Source organism: Opisthocomus hoazin, chromosome 7 (assembly GCF_030867145.1).
Source record: "Opisthocomus hoazin isolate bOpiHoa1 chromosome 7, bOpiHoa1.hap1, whole genome shotgun sequence".
NCBI lineage: Eukaryota > Metazoa > Chordata > Aves > Opisthocomiformes > Opisthocomidae > Opisthocomus > Opisthocomus hoazin.
Window position 1 is genome coordinate 43,738,967 of NC_134420.1, and position 16,684 is coordinate 43,755,650.

Genomic DNA, 16,684 nt, shown 5'->3' on the forward strand with positions numbered 1-16,684 from the left:
GGCGGGCATGGGGGCTCCCGCCTGGCGCTGGGCGCTGCGCGCCGCCCGCTTCCCGCTCGGCGGCGGCGGGAGGCGCGACCCGGGCTGCCGGCCCGCCGCTCCGTTTGCCGACTCCGCGGTGAGTGAAGCGTGAGCCGTCCGCCGCGTCCAGCCGCGGAGGGGCGGGCTCTCTGGGTGCTCGGGGGGTGGGCGGACCCCCCCCCGGACCGCAGCCAGCGCTGTGGCGGTGACACGGGGCCGGCGGGCGGCAGGCGGGAGGCTGCCAGTGGAGGTGCAGCCCGCTGCCTGGCAGCCCCTCCGTCCCGCTGCGGGGTGCGGGAGAGCCGCCGGGTGCCGCTCCCTCTGAGGTGGCGGCGGGGGGGACGCGCTCCGGCGAGGGGGCTCCCGCGCAGCGGCCCGGGGCACGGCCCTGCGAAGGTGCCTGTGCTCCACCGGCGCCTCGGCTCCGGGCGTGGGCCGGCTGCAGCGTGAAAGGCCGCTAGGCCTAGGGCCTGTTTTCTAACGCTTCCAGCTTCTGAAGCGGTGCTGCGGTTTATTTTAACACAAGCACCCTTTCTTTTTTTTTTTTTTTTTTTTTTTTCTGGAAAGCCGTAAGATCTGTCGCGTGTAACGGTGTGTCAACACAAGACGCCCGCGGGGGTTGTTGGTGAGTGGGCCCCGCTCCCGCCCGCCTGAGGAGCCGGCTGGGCTGCCTGTGCTAGCGCCGGCGTGCGCAGCGTCGTGTGGGACCGGTGCTGAGAACTTCCCGGGCGCGGGTGGGTGCTCTCGCAGGTGTCCCTGTGACAGCTGCAGGTTGGTGCATCGGCTGGCTCTCTGATTTCGTTAGCCCTCCGGCTCCCGGGATGAGGCCCTGCGGGACAGACGCGCCCGGATCATGTCGCGCGGGCTGCCGAAGCAGAAGCCCATAGAAGGAGTTGAGCAGGTGGTGGTCGTGGCTTCTGGAAAAGGGGGAGTTGGCAAATCGACAACAGCAGGTAAGGGTGTGGGTTTTTTTCCTGTTGTTTATTTTGCACGTTTTGTAGTATGTTGTAAGGAATATTTGGGCACTTGTTGCGTCGTTACTTTGTAGTTGAGCCCCACTAACACAGCCCTTCACCTCTGTCATGTCGCACTGCCTCCGTTGAGAATCTGCATGGGTACAGAGGTCTTGGCTTTAAATGAAGAGCAAATTGAGCGGACAGCTTCAACATGGTGTCTTGGTAGTAGTGCAGCACTGTCCTGGGACAGTCAGCTTTCTTAAGAAGTGGTGTAAGATGAGGTGGAGGGGATCATATGCTGGTGCCGTGATACTGTTCCCCCTTCCCTGGCAGCATAGGTGTGCTATACAGTGCTCCTCTGTGCTATGTCGGCATAATCATGTGCTCTGTAGAGAATACTGATATTTAAGAGGTTTCAAATTTGGGTCTCTGTCTACTTTTCTCAACTACTTGCATAGGCATTTCATAAACAAAAGGTGAAACAGTAGTTATAAACCACACAAATTGATCAGAGCCTTGTGAAGCAACTTGAACTCTTCTCTCAACCTCACCATTAGGTTTTGGATTAATTTTTCTCTAACTGTGCAGTTCCTAGGTGGTAGAACAAGATAGTGCATGGGTTACCAGTACTGCAGAAATTTGCTTGAACTTAAACAAAGATGTCACTGAAAGTAAACCTCTTCGAAAAGATCTCTGTAAAGTGTTAGAAATTTGTTTGAAGATCTCTTCCTTAGCATCTGGGTTGGAAAAGAGGCCTCCTTTAGTTGAATGTTGTCTGCTGTTCGTCTCCATTTGCTGTGAATAACACATTGATGTAGCTCTTAAAGGACTGACTGTCTGATAAATACTAGAATAGATAAACATGATGTCTGTAGTAAGGCTAACTGTACTTACTTTCAAATTATTTATTTCTGTACATAGGATACACATTCCTGTACAAAGACATGCAAAAGAACCAGCACTTGCATTTCTTAATCATGTGCCTTTTGGTTGATGGTTATAATTCATAAGTTGATTGTTTCAGGTTACTGAAAATACCAAATATCTGTTTGTAAATCAACACTTTACAAAATGAACGTAATTTGAACAGTAAATTCAGATTATCCTTCTCATGTCTACAAACAAATGTGCTAATTTAAGTTCAGCTAACTGGCATCTCTATGTAATTTGCACATAAAGTGTAAGCAATCTATAATGTATAAATAATGAGTAGTGTATAAATAATACTTAGAGCTGAGAGTTCATACCCATGCATTTAAAAATAAAAAATCAGAGTTCAACAAGCATTAAATAAGAGAATTGAAATGTAAATGAACCATTCAGATGTTGCTGTGTTGGACAGCCTTTTATTAATGAATGGATTGATTTAGAATACTGAGAAGAAAAAGTAACCTAGGTTCTTGTTTATTAAAAGGAGAATAAGTTTCATGGTTCAGAGGAACAACTGAAGATCAGATAACTTGTGTGAATAAAAGTATTGCATGGCATCATTGCTGAATTGTGTACTTAATATTATGTTCTTCATAATGGATTTTTATGGGGAACATGTTTGGTGACAACTCCTCTGACTCATTTTGAGAGCAGGAGTTGAAAAGGAAGGAGGGTGGTACACACCTCTAATTCCTAAAGCACCACAGAAAACATAGTCAGTCTTATTGTCCGCTTCTCTCTGAAGGACTGTCAGGGCTCTTCATATTCTTTCCCCCAGTGTGTTTGTGTTTCAGTTGCTCCAGATCTCCATTTCCGGACAAGCGGATATGCATTCTGGTCAAGTTTGTCAGAGCCATTCCATAACCTGTTGAATAACTCTTTCTGTTTGTTGCATATAGCTTTCGTATTGTGTTCTCTGTTGCTTCTAGCACTTTTTGGTCATCTTAAATCAATGTAGTTGATGACTAAAAGAAGAAATTGTTTTCCAGGAAAAATATTTCTCAGTGCATGTTTAAATACTTGGGTTGGTTGTTGTTGCTGTTTTTATTTGCCTAGTGTAAGTGTTGGTTGGTTTGTTACTTATCTCTTTCCTGTCAAGTTTCCGCCTTTTACCAGTGTTCTGCTGTATTTACTCCATCTAGCCAAAGTGGGGTTTTTTTTGGTCTCTTCTGTCTCCTCTTTTGCATTACTTTGAAGATGAGAGAGTACTGTAGAAAATTGATCCTGGCATGAGAAGAGTTCGAAGTGTGGTCTTGAAAGAAGAGAGATATTTCTAATTTGTTGAAACTCTTACTGTTTTCGGCTGTGGAAGTGCAATGAAAACAATGGCTGGTGTTCTTGCTAACATTTTGTTAATCCTGCAGTTTGAGGAAAGTAAAACTACTGATACTACCAACTGCCTTGGCCTTCAGACATTTTTAGCAAAGACTAACGGGCTGAGATTCTTCATTATTGTTCAGGAGAGCTGACAAAGTCAACACACAGTCAAGTGCATCCCAGTCATATTAACTGTATTATTTTTTTTTCCTCTTTGCATGCTTTTATTCTGCATGTAGGATGTACTATTATTTAAACTCGCCCTTTCAATGTAGCGGCCATAATCCATCTAGTCACCTGACCAACCCAGACACAGGTCTGAGCTTTGGCAAAAAGGTGGTAATAGTGTTTGTTCATGGTTCTTTTCCAGAATCAAGGTCCTGTTTTTTGATTCTGGTCCCTCTCTTCATGTGAACATATTCTGATAAACAGTCATAACCTGGATATTCTATTTCTAAATGTCACTTACATTGAGATGTAAGTATTGAAAGTTATTTTTCAGAGAGAGTTCATCTTAGTTATCTATAGTTATTTTATTGGTGATGTAGATTAACCATGTCACAGATATAGATACCCTCAGCTGGCTCTGTACATGTCTGATTTGGGGCTAAGAAGTTTTATTTGTGTTGTTAGCTCAATGTTCTGAGAATTCAGCTGTGCTATTGCTATGGCGAATTCGGATTTGGGCCTAAACTAAGAAACCTCCCTAGACTTGTACTGATTTCAAGACGACTAACTCCAGTCACCCTGTGCATCGTTCTTGATACTGGCTGGCTGGGTTAGCAAGGCCAGAGATACCATGGTGACTTTTCTTGGAGCCTGCTGTGAAGTTTTAAAAAATAATAATAATAAAAAAAAGTTGTATTGAACTTCTGGAATGCATCTGCCCTGCACTTCTGAGTATGGGAACTTACTAGTTAGGGCCAACATGAATGTTTAGGGTCAGGTTAGGTCCTGTGCTGCATCTCTACGCCCTCTGGGATCTGATGGTAATACGAAGATAATGGAATGCAAGAGTCAGCTGGGATTCAACAGAGAGCATCAGGTGTCTGGCTAAAAAACTCAGGCTTTCCCACTGTGTTATTCCCACTGTCTCCCTTTTTTCCCTGCAGTAATCGAATATCCTTTATTGAAGAAACATTGTGAATCATAATTTAATTTCCACACATGATTATTGTATAGGAGACAGTGTGTGGAGGAACTTGCTGCTTCCTTTATGCCTCTTCAGACATGAGCTACTGTTGATTTTTTTTTTCTTTTTTACTGATCATTGATTTGCTTGTGTTTTCTCCTTATCTGTGATTTGTAGATTGGTCTCCAAGTTTCAGAGGATGAATTTTCCTCTGGTTCAGGGGATGGTTAATCAAACATCTGTTTAAATAGCAAACTGAAGAATAAAATCTCTGTGCTTTATCATCTTAGGAGTAAACAGAGGCTGTGTACTCCCTAGGGAGAGCTGTACAACTTTGCTTGTTAGCCGTCTCACTGTTTTGTTTAAAGGAACATAACTTTCTCAATACTAAATTCTTTAAGCTGGGAATCTGGCTACCCAGCTTATTCTCAGTACCTTCATACTCTTCTAGTAGAAAAAGGCTGACCACAGCTTGTCTTTCTTTAAAGGGTCTATGGACTGACATACAGCAGTGTATAAAGAAAACAAAAGATGCTACGCAAGAAAGAGTTGTGTGGTGTTGGTTTTGTTTTTTTTGAAACACATGTTACTCTTTGAATTATAACAGTTAATATTTGGTTGTACTGAAGCTTCCAGGAGGTCTTCCAACATAATTCAACCTGGTGAGCCATTAAAAAATATTATTTCTTGCATGTGCTTTTTAGTTACGGGAGTTAAGTATTGATGAAAATGTAAAAGCTGTAAACAAACTCAGCGTCTTTTTAATTGCTTCGTCCTGGTTTTTTGTTGCTTAGTTGTTACAGATGCTTTCAGGGTAGATGAGACTTTGTTTTCTGACGTAAAAATCAAGTGGAAAGCATGCATTGCACTTCCAGAATATATCCACCTTTAATATATCACAAGAAATCAGAAAAGGAGTATATTATCTTTCTCATTGCTGTACTTTAATAGTTTAGGTCAATACTTACCTGAACTCTAGTTTTTAGAAAGTTCACTAGAGACTGTAGTGAAGGTTACCTGTGGTAGGATTATTTTAGTTTTATAGTACAGTGACCGCTTTTCAAAAGTGAAGTGGGTACCTCAGATTTTTTTTTTTAATGTTATCCTTTGGCAAAATACTTAGATTGTATTTTTATTTCGCAGTTTCCTCTAGAAATGTAGAGTTTGCAAGTTTTTGCAGATTAACTTGAGTTTGTTAGCCTGTTAGCAGACATGGGCTGAAATGTGGGTGCCACTGTCACTTAAACTAGTAATGTTGTAGAGGTGTGAGAAGCTAAGAACTAAGGTGACGAATGCAATTAAGTGTGATTTATTTACATTATATTTTATTAGAATATATAACATTGTCAATATTTAGGAATTAAGTTCTCTTGCACTTAATTTTTTTTTTCTTCCTCTTTCTTGCAGTAAATCTAGCCCTCGCCCTAGCAGCAAATGATTCGGTAGGTGAACATCTAATTATCGGCCTGAATGTGAAACAAGTGTGTGTCATAAATAAAATGGATACTGCTGGGGGCAGTCATATACATTAAAGCCAAGTATTTACTCTGACAGTTAATTTCTTTGTTTGTTTTTCATGGACTTCTGAGTTTATATTAATTTGTTTATATTTTGTCAGTACCATGAATGACTTAGCTCTCATCCTTCATCTGCGTTTGGCTGCGTTCTTTCCCTTCTGTGTTTCTGAGTTCACCTGCAATTCTGTGAGGATGTGTAAATGTAGTAGAGAATGTTTGTGCAGGTTGGAGACAAGTAATAAATAATTAAATTCTATCAATTCAGAGCACTGACTTGGAAAAAATATGAGTCAGTGATGGATAGTGTCCAAAACGTTTTTTACAGCTCTAAAGATTTACTTTTTCCAGAGAAATTAATGTGCAAAAAAATACTTTCTGTATAAACAGCTGAGGATAAAAAAGGAGCTATGTGTGTTCCTTAAAGCTTGGAAATGTATTTCTTGAGTCACCAAATATCATTGTCCAGTTTGATATTGCTCAAACTGTTACTTGGGCTGTAAATAGACAGTGGGAACCATTCAAGTGTAAAACCAACAGGTCTTCCTTTTGTCCACCTGCTGCTATAAGCCTGGGAGTAGTTCCATTGGGCACATTTGTTGCTGCAGAGGTAAGCTTAGAAGCAAGCTTCGTTTCCTATGTAAAGGTGTATAATGCAGGTTTTGTACTCATAAAGCATTAATTAAAAACAAAGTATTCTCAGGTACTTTAATTTGGTAAATGTAGCATCTTTTTCTTGTAAAAGGTGAGTAAAAGAAAACAACAGGTAGGAGTGAGGTTTACATGCGATCTGCACACTACCTGTAGGAATTTTGTAAAAGATTAAAACAGTTTCCATAAACTCCGTCATACTTGATAAGAAGAGAGTGTTTAAAGCTGTTTTCTGAAATATATACTGTTTGTAATGGCATCTCATCTTGATATTTCACAGTTTTTAATTCTGTGTTTTAAATAGGCTGCTGGAGTAATTTGATTTCAGAGAAAAATCTGTCATCTTGAAAAGCAAAACTGCTTGAACAGTTCCTTCTAATTAACTTTAAAACATGGCATTTGCTGTAATAATTTACAAAATGAATGTGATCCTGCAATGTGATCTGTGTTGTGGCATGGTCATTGAGCAGCTCCATGGAAACCAAGTCAACTAATTGCACATAACTTTCTCTACCAGCTTAAGTGATTTTAGGGTTGTGCCTGATACTTTTCAAACATGCAGTTTTGTGCATTGTTTAAATTTATATTTAGATAAAGCATCTCTTGGTAATTCTGACATACACAAGTTGTGGGATTATACCCTTTTGTCAGGAGTTAGACATCTGGCTTTAAACATAATAATAACATAATAATGTGATACACCACTTCAGTAGCCCATTAAACACTTCTAAAACACACAAATAAGAGACCATAGCCTAGAATGATTGAAGTTGTCGCTGGAGTTATTTGGAAAATCGGAGACTGAGAAAAAATTTTAAATGAAATTGAGCTAAGAAAGTTAAATAAACATAGAATATGCTAGTCATTTCTGATGTTACAGTTATGTGGTGGTGTGAAACACGAGGCCAGTGTCTCGCGGATGCTCGTCAACAAAGAGCAGCTCAAACTGATGAAATAGCTGTGACTTGCATGAGCTGATGGTCACAATTTAACAAGCCGCTGCCATCATGATATTGTACATTGATGTAGTTAGAGGTTAGAAAATATGAAATTAAGGTGGATTGAATAAACTCAACTATATCTTCACACGTAAATATGTATATTTGAAAGATAATGATGGTATACATCATATTTATGTTTAACCTTTGGGCTTGAATTTGCTGGTGTGTTCATTTGTGTTTTCCCGTTAATTTCAGTGCACAAGTTTTGTGAGTTGAAGTTATGAAATTAATATCTCTGGGACCTTGATCCAGGCTGGAATCGTCCAGTGCTCTGAATTGTAGGGATCATTGCAATGTTCAGTTTTGTTACAGTGAAATAAATAAGGAGGTTGTTTTCCAGAATCCACTGGTACCTCCTGGTGAACTTTATAGTGAATTTCTTTGAGCTCAGATATGCAGCAATGGACTTCTTAATTTTACTTCTAATAACTACTGATTGTGCATCACCTTCCCATGGTTTGCGTCCCCTTCATTGCTACCATAAGGTCACCTCTTTCTGATGAAGCAGTAATGATTCTGTTAGTAGCCCAGAGCTTCAGCGGCCTCCTACAATTTCATTATAGTACTTATGTCTCTTATAAGCAAAATACAGATTTATGGAAACTGGTACTTGAACTTGATGTACTGTTTAAAGGAGGAAAGAAAGGACTTGTGAAGAAGAATAGGTCACCGTAACAATAAAGGTCTGTGTTTCCTTCATTAGATACTGATTTTCAAAGCAAGTAGTATGCTGGTGCTGAACGACTTGAGAGATCAGAAGACAACATTCTTTTTGAAGTGTTCTTTTTCTAAGATTACACAGGTCACAGACTATTGAGAACAACTGTTCTCTGGTGATGGAGATCTGTGGAAGATGCTCTCAGAGGAGTTTGGTTTACAGGCGATCCTTGCTGCTTTCAATAGCCGCTGTGACATCTTATTGTTGTTTGATAGTGCCGTAAGCTGGAAGAAGATTAACAGTCAAAGCATAAAGAAATTTTTTGTCCTCTTGATAAAAGAAAGCTTCCTTCCATCTTCTCTTAAAAGTGTCCTTTCTACAGTTAAACAAAACCAAAACCTCACTCTTTCTATAGATAGATAATTTTTTTTTTTTGTATGGAAGCTTTTTCAGTTATAGTGATGGTCTGAAGTATTCAGGTATTGACAGAGCCTTGGACGTTGTCATTGGCGCACAGTGTTGTTGGCAGAACTGGGATTAGAATTCAGGAGTTCAAGTCTTACATGCTCGTGCTCAGTCTGTTTGGCATGTTTTTACCTCATGGTTACAGAGTACATAATTCAAGACAGGGTTTCATTTAGATGCCTAGATACCATGTCCAAGACAAAGTAGGTTTTTTTTGAAGTTTTGTTTTGTTTTGGGTTTTTTTTGATGCAAAGCCAGGGGAACAAGCAGGGCAGCCTCTTACCCGTTTCAGGAATATTAGGCTTTTGGTACCCTGGGTTACCTGTTGTAGATGGATTAGTTAAGAATTGCATAAGATCTTGTGCCTGTACCAAGACCTATAAATCTATACAGTGTTCTTTTTGTGTTAAGAAATAACTTAAAGTTTTACCCTTGTGTCCTATTTTTAATTGCTTGCTTAGTTTGACATCTGATTCTTTTCATTCTTTTGATGTACCAGCAGTCGGTTGTGCTCCCCTAGGAGCACTTGGGAGGAATTTTTGGGTTTTTTGCCAGGACGATTCATATTCAGACTAGAATGACTATTTATGAAAGCTGCCTGGCCAGAGACGATTTATTATAGTAGAAACAAGTTGAATTAATAGATGGCAGCAATAATAGGATAGAGATTGCTTGTTTATGAACAGAGTATTTTAGTGAGCAAACACCAGCTGTGCATGACTAAGGATGGCACAGATCCAGTTGGGAGGCTGTATGCTTGTGCTGTCACTATGAGGCAAGCTCCCCAGTCAGATTTCCTTCGACTCCCCTTTTCTTGCCAGGAAGGATTACATTTTTCACTATAGGATGAAATGTTTTTTGTGTTGTGAAGGACAGAGGAGCAAGAAGTAAAACCATATGGAACAAATTAACATGTAAGCGTAAGCAAGTGGTTTCTGTCTGCAGTAGTGGGGGCACATGATTAAAGGCATTGGTTTTAAATGTTGTAGCCTAACTGTGTCAGGGTCAAGCAGACCAGGACCAAAATTTGAAATACATCAAGAGTAATTTTATCTTAAGGAGTGGCCGTTGTTTTCCCAAGCAAACCCACTGGTTGCTGAGCAACATGATATTTTAAATATAAGACCATCCAGGTTTCTGTACCGGGGGAGACAGCCAGGCGGCAGAGGGAGCAGAGCGCTGCTCCCTCATCCTATTGCATTTGACTTCAGGCAGTAAAACGCCAGACTCATTGGCTTGTAATGTAAATAAAGCTGGGGAAAGTTGATGATTGGCTAAATAAAAAACACTTATTTAAACAATATCACAGTCAAAATGTCACAATGCAGATTTTTTTTTTTTTTAAGAAGACAGAAAACTTGTGGATATTTGCCTGTTATACGCATACATGAGTAAGAGGTTTCTCACAAATATATAGTGAGTTGTAGCATAGAAATTGCGTAGTTATGAGCAGAGTCTTCATCTGAATTCACTACTGTGATAATAAAATTAGTTTTAATTATTTCAAAATGTGTGTTTAATCAAACAACACTGATTTTTAAAACGACTCAAAATCCACCCAGACTGCTTTCTTTACATTACAGCTTTTTTTTCAGATATTTGGCTTCTGTAATTAAAATATTTGTCTACAGGATAATATTTGATTGCTGCATTGATTGATGACTTCCCAATATATATACATTTCCTTCTGGTAAGGAAAAAATTCCATGTGGGGGAAACAAACAAATAAATCTAGAAGAATTTAGACAGTAATGGGCTCCTTCACTGAATAATTACAGTGTGAAGGCAAGTTTTGACCTGTTTTGTCCTCCTCCTATCCAGCTTTCCTAATTACTAGGGTTTGACTTCTAGACAGCTTTACCCTTGTTGCTTAGAGAATCGGAAGATTTTAATTGCTATAGATAAGGTTTTTGTGCTTGTTTCTTAATGCTAAGAAGTGTCAATAAAGTTGGAGATGCCAGTTATTATTGATTGGGGTTATCTTGCAATGACAGCTCATCTTCTAGGTCAGCTGAGAAAATGAGAGAATAAAGCTTCAAAAATCTTACTGTTTTTTAAGTAAAAAATGAGTAGCAGTAAAAATATTTTCAAATGTAGGCCACTAAAATGTTTTGTTTTAATCAAATGACTATATGCTTAATTTGAGGGAAACAAAAATTTTTACTTTTTTTGTTGTTGTTGTTTTTACAGTCCTGCAAGCACAGTTGATTACCTGCATCCTTGGTCTTCAAGTCATAGATGTCAGAGAGACTGATGTGAAAGGTGGAGCAGGTTTATTGTAATTTGACTTGCTGTGAAAGCATTGAAGCATCTTGTAGAGGTGTAGTGATGTTTGGGATTCTATTTTGGATTTTGATTATTTATTTTTAAAATGGTGTTTTATTGAAATTTATTTTTCAGTAGGATACATAATCCTATAAGAAGGCCAAACAAGGTTGAATTACTGATGTCTGACTATTTAGAAATCTGACTAGGAGCTATGGCAGGAAACAAGTGCCAGAGAAGTTTAGTAGCTGACAGAAAATTAGAAGATCTTCATATGAAGCAAAAGGACTTTTAAACCAGTAGAAGAGTGGGTGTTTAAAACAAGTCTGCATTTCAAGGATAGAGAGTGAGAAAATTGCAGTGGTACTTTTATGTGTTTAATCCAATTTACAGCCAGGCACTTAAATAGTGTGCATCTGAAAGAGTTAGAGAATTAAGGATTAAAAGATGGCTATTCAGTGTGTCAGTATATCAAACGAGGAATCCAGAGCCTATCCTGATTTTAAGATCCCTTTTGTCCTATGTGTTGCTGCTTGCAGTTTGGGATTAGCTCTAAGTCTATAATAACATTAAAAGGGTAAATTGAGAGTCCTGGTGGTGGATTAAGAGCACCAGCTTTAAAAATAACTGGCACCTTCACTTAGCAAAGCTGGAATTTCTGGCTGTGAAATGGGCTGCAGCTGCTGAATATTAGGAGCACTTCTAATGTAGGAAATCCTTCACCGTGTAGAACAACGGCAGCTCATTAACCTGTGCCTCCATCCCTCCCAGGCTGAACACCAGGGAATTCTGGTGGTGTGCAGAGTTTACTTCAAAGTAAAAAATCACCTGCTAATGTTCAGTGGGGATACATATGCCCTACCAAGCATGGAAAAAAGTCTCAGAAAAGATGAGCAAAAATGAAATTAATGCTGTCAAAGAGTCTCTGGATGTTTAGCAGTAACGTGGGCTATGTTGATTAACAGCTATTTATAGCAGCTTTTTGAGAACTGTTTGTTTTTTTTTCTTCTTCTTTCTCTCTGGTGTGAAGTCTTTTATCAGGCTTGTTCCTCAACAAAGCATTTGACAACTTGGAAGAAATCAATGAACAACACCAGATTCTCCACTGAACACGGAAGTATGTGTGGAGGAGTCCTCTGTGACATATGAATGGAACCGGTTGCATTTGATTGAAAAAATCTGTAACTGGAAAATGTAATTCATTTCATAGCTGATATTACCTAAACCTACTTAAAGAAAGTGTCTCGGACAGATTAAAGAACTCCTAAGGGTTGTCTGCTAAAATAGTTAGCAGGAGGAAAGATACGGATCATTTTGTCATTAGCGTGGACCTGTGTCATGTGTACAAGGACCATGTGTAGTAAAACTCACCTGCCTAAGAGAGCAAACATAATAGCAATTGAATAATTTTGAATCTGCATAAGGAAAGGCGAAGGAGGCAAAATTTACTGTATTCTTACAAGTCCTCTCTCTGACAGTATATAGAGAGAGTGTGTTTAATATGACCTTCAACAACTTTATTTTTTTCCCCCGAAAGGATTTATTGCAACTAGGTTCAGAGCTTGAAAATCATTAATTCAGAATACAGCTATCTTGCAGATCCGTCGCTCACAAAGTGGTGGCCAAGTTCAGAGGCTAAACCAAACTTTAATTGCATTGAGAGTCTTGCCAGAGAAGTTAAAGGAAAGGATCTTTTAAGTGGGGTTATCTATGCCTGTAATTTGTGTGCTGCACAAAAGGAAGCTGTAGGATTCTCATCTTTCAGGGGTGTATTCAAGGATATCTTCTTTATCTATTGATGTAGCATTTGGTTTTCTTGTAAATACAGAATCTGTACCTGGTGATTGTGAAAACTTGTTTTCATTTCTTAGTGTAGATGAGAGAAGTTTCTAAATTGGTGTGAAAACTTAACTTATTGGTACTGGGGTAAGAGATGCAGTGATTATATAGATGTACCTCATCCTGGGTATTTGTCAGAAATATTTAGACCGGTCTAATTGGGCAAATTAATACCTTGTTGAGAAAAATAATGGTAGTGAAGTAAAAAGGATGATGTAGTCAGTGATGTAAGAGGAAAAGATGAAGAGGAGTTATAGTTCTTTACCACAGTCCTTTATCCTGTAATTTTTTTTTTTTTGGTGGTCTTGAACTCACCAGTGATAGGATGAGACTGTGACAGCTGGCACCAGTAGTGCAGAAAGAGCAAATCTAGCAAATCCTAGCAGTAGTTAGCCTATGCTAGAGAACATTTAGCTAGACAGGGGGGAACCTTAAGAGCGTTGATAAGAAGGTAAATACAAACATCTGTGAGTGTTTAAGTATACTTTTTGCTGCATAGACCAAAAGAGTACTTTTGTGTTTTGATGTGCAGACAAAATATTTGTTTTTAATTTTGTGTTTTCTGTGCCTGATGAAATATTGATAATGGTCTTACCGAAGAGCCTGATGATTCTTCATGTGTTACTTCAGTATATTTTTTTCAAAGTAGCTTGCCCTATGTCCAGTGACACGGAAGTACATGATTAAATCATGTGGAAATGCTTACATAGTTAGTTATATCTTCAGAGTTTAAGCTCTTCAGAACTTACAGTTAGGCAAAAAAACCCCACAGGTCTCTAGTAAGTATTTTTCAAATGTAGTAAACTTGAAGATTGATTTGGACTTTCTTCCACATCTGGGCGGGTGGAAGAAAAGGAAAACTGTTAACTTGAGAACAGCTGTTTTGAACTTGGATATTGCTATGCCAGCTGGAGAGCCGGAATACTGTTTGTTAATAGCACAGGATAGAAATATTTTCATAAGGAGAAAATGCGAAGTGAAGTTACATTACCTGAGTTCTTTTCCTGCAGAGTGCCGAGGGTGGCTGTGGCAGTGGTATGTGCTGTGCTCTGAAAAACACTTAGAAGCAGGGTGACTTTGACATGCTTGGGTGTGCTTTGGCTGCTGCATTTCTGTGTGCATAACCCTAATATTACTTCAGAAAAAAAATGATTCAGCATCAGTATGAAATGTATATGCACATGAAAATAATGTCAGAGGACATTAGAGGAATCCTAGAGCTTTTTCTTTTCTCGTTCTTTTTTTTTTGTGTGTGTTCTTGGCCCTGCTTGTGATCCCGTCATCTGTTCCTTGCATCCTGCCCAGACGTTCTTCTTTGCATTCTCTGATGTTATGCATGTTTTTTAGGAATTGTTTTAACAGAGCAGTACTTTGAAAGATGTGATGATTGATATGAGGTGTGGGTTACGTGGGTGAAAACACATTTTATTAAAATTTAATTTTTTTCATTATTGTAACTCGTGCATCTGGATTAAAGTTCACTCAGCATGAGAAGTATCTGGTCTTGGTAATTCTGATTAACAGTTTCATGTGGTAGTATCCAGGTGTATACAAATTATTTCATCTCTTGGGGATTTAAAACAATGTAAATGCTGGAAAAGATGATCTGGACTGTGCTGTCTGTGCCTGCCTTAAAAGATCGCTTGGTAGCTGCCGTAATGATTTTCAAAGATAATTAAACCTTGGGTGAAGGGTTATTACTAGTATTCTAGGGATGCTTAGATAATGCAAATGCAGGGATAGTTAGGAGAAACAAAACTCAACCCCTTAGCTTATTGAGCCAGTGCTTTCTGTGTAAGCTGCTACTTTTAGGCAGTGTGAAGTCTTTTTACCTAACATGATGAATTGCTTTATGAAGGAAAGAACTACCTTAGGCTGTCTTCAGTGAGGTTCTGCCAGTGATTTAAAGATTTTTCTGAAAGACCTTTCTCCTATAGTCCTGTAGAAAGCACGACGCCTACAGAAACACTTGGGCTGTCGTTAACAAGAGTTGTAGAAACTGGAGAACCTGTTAATTATTTTTCTGTTTGAAGATGACTGTTTTATTGAACACGAATGTATCCACAAGCTAAAATGGTGCATCTCGGAAACAGGTATGCTTGAGGAAGTGTGTAAATTTTTTTGAGAAGCTGTCAGGTTTATTGTATTAGCTTGAAACAAAGATCAGCTTTGTAATTTGGGGTAGTACCTGAATTTGCAAAGCCCTCCAAGATAGTTGGGGGATATTTTTCTCCAGTGGGCATGTATTTATTCTTCACTTCAGGAAACTTCATACATTTGTAGATACTTTCCTGCTGACTCCTGGGAATAAGTGGCCTGTGGTGGTGAAAATCTTGACTATGCCCAGGAGGTCATGAAGTCAATCTCATTAATTTAGATATCCAAAATCTTCAGTCCCTTTAGGCTGAAAACAAAACTGTAGTGAATTGTAAGATCATTGTACTTAGTTAGTACATATTCATGATCCTTATTGGGGGGAGAACCCTCAGAAAGTTGAGGGAAAGGATGTCAGTCAGGTATAGGTTTTTCTGCAAATACTTACTTTCATTTGAGAAGTAATTAGGTGGCACAGCCCGTAGGTGATGTTTTGATCAGTTCGATTAGCTGCTGACACAGATAAAGGGACTGAGTCATGAATCTTTCTAATCTATTAAAATATGCGTTTAGTACAAGAACAAAGAGGCTCTAATACTGTTGTTGATGTCTTTGAAATCTAACGTAAAAATGGGTCTTTTCAATCTTTTTGAAATTGCAGCTTTCATGCAGTAGGCAAGAAGTAGAATCATTTGTCAGTGTAACTCCTGAACTTTTTTCTAATAGCTTTCACAAGACGTTATAAAGAAAGAGACATTAAAATATCTAAATTAATTAATCCATGCAATTACATATGCTTTGCTCTGTTTAATAGAAAAGTACATTGAATAGCTGAACCCAGATTTGGTTGATTTTTGTAGTAAAAACTTACTTTTCAAAGTACATAGTAGATCACCTACAGTAATGCATTTTTCACTTCTTGGTTGTTAAATTTAAGATGCATTTGGCTTATATTAGGTAAATTTGACAGTTTAAATTGCTCAGCTGTGAAGGGTGCCTTCAGGGTTTACTGTCAACAGCTTAAAAAAAGAGAAGAAAAAAAGAAAGCAACCTCCACAGAAAAACAACCCCCTAATCCTGAATTATTGTATTTGTTATAGCAACAAGGATTAGTCTTATTTCTAAGGTGTCTAGGCTTCTATGATTTAGTTTCTTGATCTTAATCAAATTTCAGATTTATTTAGAATTAGTGGCCTGAACACCTAGGTTTTTAATCCAAGTGCAATTCTGTTTTTAAAAAAATCAAACAAACTTGATTGTGATGCCACAGAATACACTTCATGTTTAGAAATCCTGTTCAAGGGTAGAGATGCTGTGTACTTCCATTAAAAGCCTTGTTATACTCTTCTTCTAACCGGAAACTTGATAGTTGTCACTGAGGTTTTGTCTTTCCAACTTTCCCATCAAAACTGTGATAACAAAATGGCTTAAGATACGATACCAAACTGTGAAAGTTTCATCCAAAAGATAAAGCACACTTTTTGAAAAACTAACAGTGAAGGTCTGATTCGACGTCGTTGGAAAAGCTCCCATTGCTGCCTTAACCTTTCAAACAAGACCTTAAACATACTTGCTTGCAATTTTGCAAAATGTTGAAGAGTTTGCTTTTTATATTATGGAAACTTGATGTTCAGCAATTTAAAGGGCTCACTCTTCTTAATTTGCAGAACTTGGTAATTGGTAGTGTATCTCGCCATCTGTAGGAAAAATAGTTTAATTTCCACAAAATATGTATGTATATCTATAAAAAAACATATAGAATCTCGTAAGTCTAGACTACATAGTTGAAATAATTTTTATTTAAAGTTTATTGCCTAATGTACCATATGTAGTTGAATAAA

At 38.7% G+C, this 16,684-nt stretch overlaps 1 protein-coding gene across 4 annotated transcripts in view; it reads left to right on the plus strand.

Annotated features, from left to right (window-relative positions):
* Window positions 1–16,684, plus strand: part of NUBPL (NUBP iron-sulfur cluster assembly factor, mitochondrial) — a 92,602-nt gene continuing 75,918 nt past the window's right edge. Inside the window, exons 1-4 of one of the 4 annotated variants that reach the window (XM_075426677.1) lie at window positions 1–118; window positions 827–974; window positions 4,986–5,018; window positions 5,764–5,798. In XM_075426677.1, the coding sequence (XP_075282792.1) occupies window positions 8–118; window positions 827–974; window positions 4,986–5,018; window positions 5,764–5,798 (327 nt within the window). In that variant the 5' untranslated portion in view covers window positions 1–7. Of the gene's footprint in view, window positions 119–826; window positions 975–3,594; window positions 3,702–4,985; window positions 5,019–5,763; window positions 5,799–16,684 lie in introns of those variants that run through there. The other 3 variants (XM_075426679.1, XM_075426678.1, XM_075426680.1) reach the window with 3 other exon arrangements.